Raw genomic sequence first — 15225 nt, forward strand, 5'->3', positions numbered from 1 at the left:
TGGATATGCTTTGGGATTTTTTAAAAGATGTTATCATGTTCCTTTTTTCTGTATAAATCTACCTATAAAGTCAACAAACAATTTATCAGTGATCTCCTCACTCAAGTAAGGGTTATTGTTGTAAAATCCTTCATTATGTCTAAGATTTGAAAATATGGAACAAATACCAATCAGAATGAGGACTAAGATAAAGCAATCCATCCCCCAAATCATTACACATATCTTAATATATGCAGATGTTTAATAATCAGAGTTCATTGTATTAACCAGTTCCCTAACGAAAGTTTCCCATTGAATGTCCCCATTTAGGTTAAAGCGGAGTGTATTTGTGTTAGAAACGTCCCCAAAAGTCATAAGCATATGGCATACCTATGACTATAGTCGGATATGTTTTTGTATTGTTTTTTAAAAATAGTGTCATGTCCCTTTTTCAGTATAACTCCATACATGAAGTTCGAGAACAATTTATCAGTGATCACCACACTCAAGAGTTATGTTGTAAAATCCTTCATTATGTCAAAGATATGAAAATATGGAACAAATACCAATCAGAAGGAGGATTAAGATAAAGTAATCCATCCCCCAAATCATTACACATACCTCAACATATGCATATGTTTCATTATGAAACATATGCATATGTTGAGGTATGTGTAATGAGTTTGTTGTATTTACCAGTTCCCTAAGGAAAGTTTCTCATTGAATGTCCCCATTTAGGTTAAAGCGGAGTGTATTTGTGTTAGAAACGTCCCCAAAAGTCAGAAGTTTATGGCATTCTAATGACTATAGTTGGATATGCTTTGGGATTTTTTTAAAAGATGTTATCATGTTCCTTTTTTCTGTATAAATCTACCTATAAAGTCAACAAACAATTTATCAGTGATCTCCTCACTCAAGTAAGGGTTATATTTGTAAAATCCTTCATTATGTCTAAGATTTGAAAATATGGAACAAATACCAATCAGAATGAGGACTAAGATAAAGCAATCCATCCCCCAAATCATTACACATATCTTAATATATGCAGATGTTTAATAATCAGAGTTCATTGTATTAACCAGTTCCCTAACGAAAGTTTCCCATTGAATGTCCCCATTTAGGTTAAAGCGGAGTGTATTTGTGTTAGAAACGTCCCCAAAAGTCATAAGCATATGGCATAGACTATAGTTGGATATGTTGCGGGATTTTTTTAAAAGATGTTATCATGTTCCTTTTTTCTGTATAAATCTACCTATAAAGTCAACAAACAATTTATCAGTGATCTCCTCACTCAAGTAAGGGTTATATTTGTAAAATCCTTCATTATGTCTAAGATTTGAAAATATGGAACAAATACCAATCAGAATGAGGACTAAGATAAAGCAATCCATCCCCCAAATCATTACACATATCTTAATATATGCAGATGTTTAATAATCAGAGTTCATTGTATTAACCAGTTCCCTAACGAAAGTTTCCCATTGAATGTCCCCATTTAGGTTAAAGCGGAGTGTATTTGTGTTAGAAACATCCCCAAAAGTCATAAGTATACTGTACGGCATACCTATGACTATAGTCAGATATGTTTTTGTATTGTTTTTTACAAATAGTGTCATGTCCCTTTTTCAGTATAACTCAATACATGAAGTTCGAGAACAATTTATCAGTGATCACCACACTCAAGAGTTATGTTGTAAAATCCTTCATTATGTCTAAGATTTGAAAATATGGAACAAATACCAATCAGAATGAGGACTAAGCTAAAGCAATCCATCCCCCAAATCATTTGTGTTAAAAACGTCCCCAAAAGTCATAAGCATATGGCATACTAATGACTATAGTTGGATATGCTTTGTAATTTTTTTAAAAATAGTATCATGTCCCTTTTGCAGTATAAATCTATCCATGAAGTCTGTAAACAATTTATCAATGATCCCCACAGTCAAGCAAGGGTTATGTTTTCATTATGAAACATATGCATATGTTGAGGTATGTGTAATGAGTTCGTTGTATTTACCAGTTCCCTAAGGAAAGTTTCCCATTGAATGTCCCCATTTAGGTTAAAGAGGAGTGTATTTGTGTTAGAAACATCCCCAAAAGTCATAAGTATATGGCATACCTATGACTATAGTCGGATATGTTTTTGTATTGTTTTTTAAAAATAGTGTCATGTCCCTTTTTCAGTATAACTCCATACATGAAGTTCGAGAACAATTTATCAGTGATCACCACACTCAAGAGTTATGTTGTAAAATCCTTCATTATGTCAAAGATATGAAAATATGGAACAAATACCAATCAGAAGGAGGATTAAGATAAAGTAATCCATCCCCCAAATCATTACACATAACTCAACATATGCATATGTTTCATAATGAAACATATGCATATGTTGAGGTATGTGTAATGAGTTCGTTGTATTTACCAGTTCCCTAAGGAAAGTTTCTCATTGAATGTCCCCATTTAGGTTAAAGCGGAGTGTATTTGTGTTAGAAACGTCCCCAAAAGTCATAAGTATATGGCATTCTAATGACTATAGTTGGATATGCTTTGGGATTTTTTTAAAAGATGTTATCATGTTCATTTTTTCTGTATAAATCTACCTATAAAGTCAACAAACAATTTATCAGTGATCTCCTCACTCAAGTAAGGTTTATTGTTGTAAAATCCTTCATTATGTCTAAGATTTGAAAATATGGAACAAATACCAATCAGAATGAGGACTAAGATAAAGCAATCAATCCGAAAAGTAGTTACACATACCTTAACATATGCATGTGTTTAATGATCAGAGTTCATTGTATTTACCAGTTCCCTAAGGAAAGTTGTCCACTGAATGTCCCCATTTAGGTTAAAGAGGAGTGTATTTGTGTTAGAAACATCCCCAAAAGTCATAAGTATACTGTACGGCATACCTATGACTATAGTCAGATATGTTTTTGTATTGTTTTTTACAAATAGTGTCATGTCCCTTTTTCAGTATAACTCAATACATGAAGTTCGAGAACAATTTATCAGTGATCACCACACTCAAGAGTTATGTTGTAAAATCCTTCATTATGTCTAAGATATGAAAATATGGAACAAATACCAATCAGAATGAGGACTAAGCTAAAGCAATCCATCCCCCAAATCATTTGTGTTAAAAACGTCCCCAAAAGTCATAAGCATATGGCATACTAATGACTATAGTTGGATATGCTTTGTAATTTTTTTAAAAATAGTATCATGTCCCTTTTGCAGTATAAATCTATCCATGAAGTCTGTAAACAATTTATCAATGATCCCCACAGTCAAGCAAGGGTTATGTTTTCATTATGAAACATATGCATATGTTGAGGTATGTGTAATGAGTTCGTTGTATTTACCAGTTCCCTAAGGAAAGTTTCTCATTGAATGTCCCAATTTAGGTTAAAGCGGAGTGTATTTGTGTTAGACACGTCCCCAAAAGTCATAAGTATATGGCATTCTGATGACTATAGTTGGATATGCTTTGGGATTTTTTAAAAGATGTTATCATGTTCCTTTTTTCTGTATAAATCTACCTATAAAGTCAACAAACAATTTATCAGTGATCTCCTCACTCAAGTAAGGGTTATATTTGTAAAATCCTTCATTATGTCTAAGATTTGAAAATATGGAACAAATACCAATCAGAATGAGGACTAAGATAAAGCAATCCATCCCCCAAATCATTACACATATCTTAATATATGCAGATGTTTAATAATCAGAGTTCATTGTATTAACCAGTTCCCTAACGAAAGTTTCCCATTGAATGTCCCCATTTAGGTTAAAGCGGAGTGTATTTGTGTTAGAAACGTCCCCAAAAGTCATAAGCATATGGCATACTCATGACTATAGTTGAATATGTTGCGGGATTTTTTTTCTAAAAATAGTATCATGTCCCTTTTTCAGTATAAATCTATCCATGAAGTCTGTAAACAATTTATCAATGATCCCCACACTCAAGCAAGGGTTATGTTAAAAAAAAAACCTTCACTATGTCTAAGATTTAAAAATACGGAACAAATACCAATCAGAATGAGGACTAAGATAAAGAAATCCATCCGAAAAGTAGTTACACATACCTTAACATATGCAGATGTTTAATAATCAGAGTTTATTGTATTAACCAGTTTCCTAAGGAAAGTTTCCCATTGAATCTCCCCATTTACGTTAAAGCGGAGTGTTTTTGTGTTAGAAACGTCCCCAAAAGTCATAAGAGTCAGGTATACCAATAACTATTGTTGCATATGTTTTTGCAATTTTTAAATGGAGGTATATTTCTGTATTTAGTATTAATCTACCCTTGAGATCAGTGTCAAAACCGTTAATGGTCACTGATCGTTAATGACGATCAGTTAATGATCACTGTACTCTGGTACTATATCAATTCAATTTCATTTATGTATATCCTTTTGATTGTCCTCATTCAGGTTAACGCAGTGCATTTTTGTTAGAAATGTCCCCCGGAAGTCATAAGAGTCATCTTCTTTGGCAGTTTTTAATTGTCGCTTGTCTATTTGTTATTCATGTTAAATCTACTCGTAACATCAGTGAAAACTAAAATTAAGATATCCATTCTAAAATCGTACAGCTTGTCTTATCACTCACAGATCTTTAATACTGTACTTATTGGTGCCCTGATGTAAAGGATATTTTGATTGCTTCTAATGTAGGTTAAAGTATTGTGTTTATTAATAATTAAATTAAATCTTTTATGATAGGTTTGGATAGTTTCTGAAAATCAAATGAACTCTTGGTAATTGTGTTCAAATTATCTGTGTTAACAATTCATAGGTGAAATTAGAAATTTCTTTTAGTTTAAATAGAATATAAAAACTAGTTTAACTGTCTAATGTTTGCCTATTTAACTGATGTTTATCTACTCAAGACTAACCAAGCTGAAGCAGCATCATGAGAAATGCCTGAAATGTAAAAAAAAATTGATCTGCAAAATCCAGATTCCTCAAGCAATGAGATTGAGTCTCTTCTGTCAGGTATGGAGCCAACAAAAACACAATAGAACAAGAAAACGGATCAAGATGAAGACAGGGGACCAGGGACTTCTTCCCAGTGAACATATTTGGAAGCAAAGTTCTTGCCTTACAATTTGCTGGTAACAAACACTCAATAGTACAGATGATTTTTTTTTATCCAAGTTTCTCTGCATTAATGATGTGCATATAAACTCCCAAAACAACACAGTAGTAATAAATGCAGTCAAAAATTTAAATTGTTCTGTGGCCGAGACATTGGACATAGTTTTGATTTCTTCAAGATAAATAGAGACCTTAATTATTGTTTAGATTATTGTTACATTGGGTAGTTAACATTACATTGTACTTTGAAGGAATTGCCTTTAAGGGAAGTATGGTCCCCAAAACTGACATAAAATAACTTGTGTATGTGTGTATTGCTGAAGACCCCGAATGGAAGTAAGGTCCCCAAAAGTGGCATAAAATAGTTTGTGTATGTGTGTGTCGCCGAAGACCCCAAATGGAAGTAAGGTCCCCAAAAGTGGCATAAAATAGTTTTTTTTATCTGTGTATCGCTGAAGACCCCAAAGGGGACATTAAACATTCCAAGTCCCCAATGGGAAGGTAAAAATACTGTCTGGACAAAAGTTGCTTAAAATTAAAATCTCAAGTGATTTTTTATTTCTGTGGTCTTGGAGGAGTAAAACTGAGTTGCCAGCTTGCTTCTAAACCATACAGAAAGTGGTGTCCCCAAAGGGGGGGAGTTAAGATATGCGACCCCAAACGGGACTTAAGCGAGTATGTGTGTGTGTGTGTGTGTGTGTGTGTGTGTGTGACTTTATTTTTTATATGTTTTTGGTAGCTTTGGTATCTGTGTGTTATTCTTTTCTGTCTGTAAACACCATAGCTGAGAGTTCTGAGTGAGTGGGGGTGGGGTCCTGTTAATAGTCCACCAAAATTTGGCCTGAATCCACCAAGGTCTTAAAGGTCAACTTCATGATTTACTGGCCAAAATTGACAATAACATTGATTCTTACAGTGTGGTCTATATTGTCATAGATAGTAATGTATACAGATTTAAAATATTTGATATCTGACCTCCAAGGTTCATAGATCGATCTGATGGTCAAAGTGATAATAAAGCCATATAGAGATTTTTAAAATTATGTTTCTTGACCTCTGACCTCTTCTTCAAGGTCAAATAAGGTCAAATTTTCATACTTTTAAAAATCTGCTGCCTTATTTTGTATTGGCAACATTTAGGAAATGATACTGTTACATGGGTATTCTAAATATCACATTATAGCTGACCTCTGACCTCAATTTTACACTCCAGAAATATACTGCAGTGTAATATTATATAACAAGTTCGTGTTATTCATGTCTAGTTATTTACAAATCAATGCTTATTATCCATTACCTACTCCTACACAACGAATGTGTAATCAAAGTAAACATCTGTCATGCTGCCCTTATCTGATTTTTAATGCACAACAAACTTTTTAAATTAAGTTTGAAAAGAACAAAGAAAACTAAATGAATCCATAATACACCACAGTTCCCTTAAAAGTAAATGCTGCCCAGAGATTTAGCTGCCTTGGTTAAAGTTTGTGCTCTCAGAGTGCTTTTCTTTAATATTGCTTTGGCAATATGCTTTTTGGAAATTTAGTTTCAGAAGCCTGTAATTAAAATGTGTACCAGGTATGTAAGAACTTTTAAATCATTTGTGGCGAGCCGGCCAGAGATAAAATCCAGAACCCTAAAGTTTTATTTCAGACAAAGGTCATACACACAGAGACAAAGGGGGAGGCAAAAGAGAGTCCAAAAAAACGGTGTAAAAGTAAGCGATGAAGAAGCCAAGCAGGAACACAGGGAAGTTAAAAAGAAAAAGAAAATGAAAAAGGGAATACAATCTGGGAAATGTCTGGAAAGCTACGCTGTGTAAAGTACAAGTTCTGGCAACTGTAAAGTGAACAGTGGTTTGTGTATATACTGAAGAGACTGACTGGCTAATTGAACACAGGCAGCATGTAAAAAGCAGAAATATCGAGCAAAGGGCAGAAGTAAACCAACAGATGAATACAATTCTCCAAATTAAAGTGGAACAACCAAAAAAAGAACCAGAAACGGGGGAATTTTCTGTCCTTTCACATTACTAGAAGTAATTAGAGCCACAGTTAGTATTTACATTTAGGTCCTTATATATTTGGACCTAACTAAACATAGTTTACTGAAATCTATTCCAATTATAGTTATATATTGGACATGGACATAATTACTAGACTCTCAGCTTTCCTTTGACTGCATCCATATTTAAATTAGATCAAGGGTTTAGGAGTTTCAGCTCCTTAACATGTGTCACTTTTTAAAGGGACCAAAAGGTAATTGATTCAAAGGCTATTTCATGGACAGCTGTGGGCAATTCCTTCATTGTATCACTATCAATTGAGCAGATAAAAGACCTGGGCTTGATTTGAGGTGTCGTGCTTTCATCAGGAACATTTTGCTTTGAACAGACAACGTGCAGTCAAAGGAGCTAAAAGCTATCCTTAAGCTGCAAAAACAGAAAAAAAAAGATCTGAGAAATTGCTACAATAATAGTAGTGGCAAAATCTACAGTTTGGTACATCCTGAGAAAGAAAGAAAGAAAGAAAGAAAGAAAGAAAGAAAGAAAGAAAGCACTGGTGAACTCAGCAATGCAAAAAAAACCTGGACGTCCACAGAAGACAACAGTGATGGATGATTGCAGAATCATTTATATGGTGATGAGAAACCTCTTTACAACAGCCAGCCAGGTGAACAACACTCTCCAGGACGTAGGCGTATCATTATCCAAGTCTACCATAAAGTGGAGACTGAATGAACGTAAATACAGAGGGTTCACTATAATCTGCAAGCCACTCATAAGCCTCAAGAATAAAAAGGCTAGATCGGTCTTTGAACTGTCAACCTCTACCAGAGTGAAGTAAGAAAACAGTATGGAGAATGCGTGGAACAGCTCGTGATCCAAAGCATACCACATCATCTGTAAAACCGCGGAGGCAGTGTGATGGCCTGGTTGTGCATGGCTGCCAGTGGCACTGGGACACTAGTGTTTATTGATGATGTGACACAGGACAGAAGCAGCCGAATGAATTCTGAGGTGTTCAGAGACATACTGTCTGCTCAAGTCCAGCTAAATGCAGTCAGATTGGACAGTGTTTCATAATACAGATGGACAATGACACAAAATATACAGCCAAAGCAACCCAGGAGTTTTAAGCAAAGAGGTTGTATTCTTGTATGGCCAAGTCAGTCACCTGATCTTAACCCAACTAAGCATGCATTTCACTTGTTAAAACTTTGGACAGAAAGGCCAACAAACAAACAGCAACTGAAAGCCGCTGCAGTGAAGGCCTGGCAGAGCATTAAAAAGGAGGAAACCCAACACGTTGTGATGTCCATGAGTTCAAGACTTCAGGCTGTCATTGCCAGCAAAGGGTTTTCAACCAAGTATTAGAAATAAACACTTTATTTTCAGTTATTTAATTTATCCAAGTACTTTTGTTCCCCTGAAATGACGGTATTGCGTTAAAAAAATGCTTTAGTTTCTGAAAGTTTTATTCAATCTTTTTGCTTAACACACTGAATTAAAGCTACATCTGAGTTGTTTCATTTAAAATTCATTGTAATGTACAAAACCAAAATTATTTTAAAAAGTCTCTGTCCAAGGTAAGTCCAGCTTTAAATGTTTAATCTTCAGTTGAAACACATTGTGAAGACATCCCACTATATGAGCTGCAATAGTTTAAGCAACAGTGAAATATTAAATTATGAAGAAAAAGTGCTTTAGGATCATTTATGTTGCATTTTTATTTGAACTGTACACAGCCACATAAAAGCATCACAGGCAAAATCTTTGTGTATTTTTTAAGTTGTTTCTGTTAAAAGAAATGTTCAGTTTGAACTTGAAAGTAAAAGCAAAACTCACAGAAGACTCATCAGAGGAGACGATCCATCCCTAATCTACAAAGGTCGTTATAGTCAAGTCATCTTCTTCTCATCACTGCTTAATCACCTTGGTTTCCTCTGCATGACTGTCTCAGTCATGCAGCTGAGCTTTGTATCGCTACAATCTGTCAGCCCTCTAACGACCCTCCCCCTTTCTGTCCGCCCACCGTCTCATCAGCGGTCTCCCGTTCGAAGCGCCCGTCCAAATAGGTTAAGCCAGTTCAAGGTGTCCTGATGCCAATTTCACAGCTGACATGCTCTTTTAATGTCATTCATGGACCTTCAGCACAGCGGCTTCTCCCCCCATCACCACCCCGCCTTTCTGTTCTTTGTCACCATATTTGACTGCGCTGTGACTGTAGTTAGAGAAGATCAATCAGTATAACGCTTCTAGATTATCTTTCCTATTCAAATGCGAGCTTTCACCGCCCTTTCCTCTATGAAAAATGGTCACTGGATTTCGACTATGAACTTGTTATGTCATTATGCCATTTCGTTGGTCAGATACTGTTGCAGCGTCTTGGCAACTTCCTTCAAATGACCTCTCACCAGCAGTCACGTCAGGTCCAGAATGTGATGAACTAAGCCTGTCCATTGTCGATTCAGCTTCCTTATTAAAGCAGTTTATTGAGGTTCAGCAAAAAAAGTCATAAACATATGCACCAACAGCAGAAAAATCAGACAAAGAGGGACTAACTTTGGTTCTTGTGGTTCTCCAGTGTATTCTGGAGGTGAGTTTGGCAGGTTAAGAGGGAGAATACATGCTCATAATTCATTAGTACAGCCATGATTCAGTTTTTCATTTCTAAGGACATACTGTCCTGAAGAAGAAGGAGAAGAAGAAGAAAAAATCCAAATGGCAAAATTATTTTAGTGCAGTGTCCATAATTACCTGAACCACAAAGTCTAAAAGCTTGTTAGAAGTTACATTTTTATTTTTATTAAGCGTTACATTGCATCACATGCTTTTATTTATTCTATTTCTGTTTCTGTTGCTCTGCACAGACCTCTTTCTGAAAGAGGCGGGTGTAGCTGCAGCTCCAGTTTGATTTAAAGTTGCACATGCTGAAACCGAGCTCAAAACTGTGCAGGCGTGGAAGAAATAATGAGCTGTGTGTTATTCTAAGCTGAAACATACACACTCTGGGGACATGTGGTACTTGCATTAACTGGTTAAAAAGGGGTATAATGTGGAGCCTTTAGTAACTGTAAAAAAGTGATATTCAAACAATAGCATTGCAGATGCTGTGGCCTCTTTAGCGTGTCACTCTGTGGCTGGAGCAGTATGGAGATCAAGCCAGCAATAACTGCATAATCTTCTCCTATTCGGCTTGAATCTCTCCCCTCTCGCTGCTTTGCTTTGTTTTTTTCTTTCTTGCCCGTCCCCTGAACTCTGTCTCTATTCCTTTATGTTGTCTGTTTCTGTGTCCCGGACTCTCCTTGTCTCCCTCCCCCTCCTGTCTGTCTGTGGCTTTGTTGCAGCTGACCAGGAGAAGAGGGAAAGGTCACACTGTGTCTGAGGGATCAAATGGCTAACCTTTAACCCCCCCCACTAACCACTGAAGTCACACAACAGAGAGAACACACACCACATGCAACGTTGCGTGTGCAAACATGCACTCCACAGTAGATCTGCATCACTAAATACAGTATGTATATGCTGATGAGGGTCTTAAACTGTATTTTATGTGCATTTGAGTGTGTGTGTGTGTGTTGCCAGTGGAATGTGGTTTACTGTGTAAGATTAAAAGCAGGGGCTCTGTAAGTTTGCGTGTGACTTCTTTCTAATAGCCCTGTAATCCTGCTCTCACTAGGAGCCCCTATTGCAGCTAGACTGGCATGCATGACATCACACACACGCACACGCGCACGTTTACATGATCTAACACATGGCTGCATATAAACATACAGGATGGAGACTCACATACACACACTTAGGAAGTGGCCCAACGTGTGCAAACAGTTTCACACACACACACACACACTCTCACAATAATAGCGTGAGGTGCGACACAGCACGCAAAGCTGGAAAAGTGTGTCACAGGCATCTGTTAACACGTGTACATATGCTGACAATTGTAGACAGATAATTATATATAAAATATGAATGTGAAAAGCCGGTATACACGCATTTACTGTATGTCCTCCATGATGGGCCTGTCTGAGAAGCAGATGTGGATGTACACCCTGGGGCCAGGGCAGTATTTACACACAGAGACAATCTCACAGTCACATTCTCAAGTCAAGAAGTGCGTTTATGTTTCACGCACACACACACACGCACACACACACACACACTTTAAAAACACACGCAAAACTCACATTAAAGCATTTTTTGATGATGGCTTTGTGAGTGTTTGATGTATAGTGTGGCTAGTGAGAATATTAAAGGCTTAAAATTTACATCCAATGCTTACTCAGACAAATCTGAAAGCAACATATTTCATTTTATTCTGGATTAAATTCATTCATCTTCAGGGTGCCTAAATCATCGGTTTTAGCTGACACGCCTGTGAAAGCATTAGCATTTAAGAGTCCAGACACAAACACAGGAGCAGCGCATTTTTGCTTAGCCTAGCTCCGAGATGTAGTTGATTGACCCATTTCGGTTCTTCACATTTGTTTCAGTTTTTAGTGCTGTTAGCAAACTGATGAACCTCATCACACTGATAAAAGTAACAAAAACAAGTAAAAGATTTAACAATTTTTTTCAAACAAATGTAAATTTATAATCAATACCTCCCAATGGCTTAATTTATCAGACTTTAGGTGGATATTAGTGTGTCTCTGTTTTTATTATTCCTTGTATGAATGCTCTTAAGCAACTGCACATCTACCAAATACCACACAGTCAGCTAGCTGTCTGTGCACTGCCCTGGTTTTGTAAATATTGGAATAAAAGCACTGTTTTGCAGCCAGTCTGCGACAGTGGTATTCCTGCTTACACACAGGCCTGGGGAGAAGGTAGACTGGGCAAACAAAACACTGCATCTAAGAGTGAAAGTGAATGTGGTGCATGCTAACATGCTAAACAACACAATATAAACACATTGCAAGGAGAAATAAACAGACCAGATGGCCAGTAGAGCAAAATCTGAAAAAGAAGGATGCCTCACTCAACCTTTAAAGTGTTATTTTCTTCATGCAAGTCAAGTAGCCTTTTTTTAGCCTTAAAATTCATAATTAGAGTGTAAAAAATCCATTATGGAAGCTGTGCAGTCTATACATCACCCCGCTCTTGTGCTAAAAGCATGTGGGAGTGATTGCCGTAAGATTTGTGTGGTGTTAATTGTTTTGAGTCCACACAGACTGCTTACAAAGATCCGCCTTTTAGTATCTGTTAAATTTTGGTGATTAGGTTTGTCACTTCACCATTTTTGGGCTGCAAGCAACACGTGTGTGTTATCAAACAGCAGATGGCCATAATGATGCAAACCATTGAAATGGCACATGCTTGTAATTAAATGAGCCAATAAGCAGTCTTTATTGCCATGTGCCATATTGGTGGGAAATGCGTGTAAAATTAGGACAAAGCTATGGAGGGCTTTAAAAGAATGCCTATTTAATTTTTAAATGTTTGCCTGTGAGTTAAACCCAGCCCTTTACTTCCTGTTCCTGGGGCCCTGGTGCGTTGTGCATCCTGTGTAGTGAAAAGGTGATTTTTGCACTGGTTTGTCTCATTTACACACACCATAGCTCAAAAGTTTGCACATTAGTCAGGTAGAAGCCGGATGCCTAATGCAGCTTGGGATATTTGGTGAGGAGGTGAATGCAGTAAGCATGTTTTACAGAAAAATAAAACTTGCACAGGGCCCTGGTTAATCACTTTATCCATATTTGCCATTTATGGTCTCAAACAGTCACAACCCCTCCTTTAAACTGTAAATATTTAGCCATTTTTGCCAGTCATGCAGAGATTTAACAAATGAAGTACAGAGTGTATTTTATTTGTTAAATCTCTGCATGACTGAGTCAGCTTTGAACTACTGCTTTGAACTTGAGCTAAGCTTGGTTCAAAGCTGATTAGCTCATAAAAAATAGGTTAATATTAATATGTGTGCATGAGAAACTGAAACAGAGGTGAATTGTTCCTTCTTTATTTGAAAATAAAACAAAAGTTGTTGATGAGATCCTCTGAACGATTCATTTTTTGTTCATATCCAGGTAACGTTACTCGAGGACACAGTAAGGCGGGAGTGTCAAGAGAGGGAAGAGCTAACTGCTGCGCTGTCTCAGGCTCGCCAGGAGCTCCTCGGGCTGCGATCCCAGGCATCTCATCAGGACACCTTAAAGCTTTCACTTCCAGACCACTTGGAGAGACACACACCAACAGGGAACAAAAATGTACACAAACACGGTCAAGCCCGGGCACCGCTCACTCGCTCTTTGGCCTCCCCAAGCAGACTCCGGCCTTCGCCCGCCTGCACAGACAAAGGCAGAGGCCAGGGCACGGGTGGAGAACAAGTGGGATTGGGGAATTTGGAGTCCTGGAGCAGTGGGAGAGTGCTAGGTGGAGAAAAACAGAAAGAGGTGACACTGCCCAAACTGAAAACAAGCTACACAGTGAGTGAAGTCAAACGTAAGGTCAATTTAGTGATGGAGAGGAAGGAGACGCTCTGAAAAGCAAGCCAAACAGGCCTGTACGTGTGTTAATCAGTTACTGAACGAAGCAGATATCAATAGTAGTTTAATTATGTTTTTTACATTCGTTTTAATAGCATCTTATTTTTCTTTTAAACTAATTATCTGACTGACTACTTTAAAAGTTGCACACACACACACTCAGATAAGGCACTGCGCCTGAGTCCTTGTTTGCACACTAGTAAACTCTCAGTACACACACTCAGCAACAGATATGCACTTGTTTTCTCACAACCTGACTCACGCAGACTCACTGGCACGCACAGGATTTCACAAACAACGCACACTCAAATACACACACACACACAGCTTTAAGGAGCATGACAGCATGTCCCTTGCTACCCGTGGACACAAACAAAAGGCAGGCAAACACAAAAGAAACTGTATGGTAAGCATCCCCAGACACACAAACACACACACACACACACACACGCACACACACGCACACAACAACAATTACCCAGCCTTCTCCCCTGAGGCTTTGTGTGTTATTGACATCATTCACTCTGTGGAAGGTCTTTCCATCCCCTCCTCCTCCTCTCTTTTCCTCTTCCCCTACATTTGGGATAAATTGGCATGATGGGAGAGATGTGTGTGTGTGTGTGTGTGTGTGTGTGTGTGTGTGTGTGTGTGTGTGTGTGTGTGTGTGTGTGTGTGTGTGTGTGTTTGTGGCATGGAACTATTTTCCCTGCTTACTGGCACACATGCACACAAGCCTTCGCTCACCCCGTGTCCCTCTTTCCAATCCATCTGCGAGACAATGCACACGTGCACTTCATTCACTTAAAAAAGGTGGGGGGGAAAAATTATTATATCCTGCCAACATTTCCTGTTTGCCAGAACACACACATATGGTTTATCTGCTAAAAAACCTTTGTCGGCGTGGAGAGGATGTTCTCAAACAAAGACTGTGTGCCAGTAAAACCTGCACATATGTTCTTCGAAGGGTTAATAAGACATTTACCACAACACGTAAAGGGGGGAAAGTTTACCTCAAGTTGACTGTCATCATTGTAGTAATAAATTTGCTACTGGTTAATTGCATTTTTCAATTAGGTTGTCACTTACTTCAGAGGCTTCCACTTGCTGTAAGCTTTGGTGATTCTAATGACTTCCTTATAATAAAAACAACAAGATACTGGTTCTTAGTGTGATTTAAGTGCATTTTTTGTGCTTTGTAACAAGCACAGTGTTGGCTTCCTGTGTTTCAGTGTGTGGCCTTGTGTGTGTTTTATACACTGCCTGTGACTTTGCCGTGTGTGAGTTTTCAGAGAGTGATTATTTATATCCTAACTCTACCATCACTCACCTTAAGTCACAGAAAGTTCTTACTTGTATAATTGTGTCCATAGTGTACTGTCCATTTAGGTGTAAGAGGAAGACTTGGCTTACTTCTTCAAATTTGAGCTACATTTCTTCTTCTTCTTCTTCTTTTGTTCTATATTAGTTTTTTATATACATAACTGCTTGTGTGAGTGAGAAAATAGGCTTCACAGTGGAATCTTGACCTTGATCTGGAATTGTTGTTAACAAAGCAATCCCAGATTAAGCTCTGTGTACTCACTTATCGCAAATCTTCTTGCCTTATCACATGACCTTCATCACATGGAGTTTGTTCAGTTGTTATGGAATT

General features: G+C 37.5%; 1 protein-coding gene across 1 annotated transcript in view; it reads left to right on the forward strand.

The window, feature by feature from the left end:
• Positions 1–14589, forward strand: part of lekr1 (Leucine-, glutamate- and lysine-rich protein 1) — a 129308-nt gene extending 114719 nt beyond the window's left edge. Inside the window, exon 12 of the mRNA XM_080888370.1 lies at positions 13116–14589. Coding sequence (XP_080744496.1) covers positions 13116–13571 — 456 coding nt within the window. The 3' untranslated portion in view covers positions 13572–14589. The remainder of the gene's footprint in view (positions 1–13115) is intronic.
• Positions 14590–15225: the final 636 nt, after the last annotated feature.

Source organism: Rhamphochromis sp. 'chilingali' (assembly GCF_963969265.1).
Source record: "Rhamphochromis sp. 'chilingali' genome assembly, chromosome: 8".
NCBI classification, from domain to species: Eukaryota; Metazoa; Chordata; class Actinopteri; order Cichliformes; family Cichlidae; genus Rhamphochromis; species Rhamphochromis sp. 'chilingali'.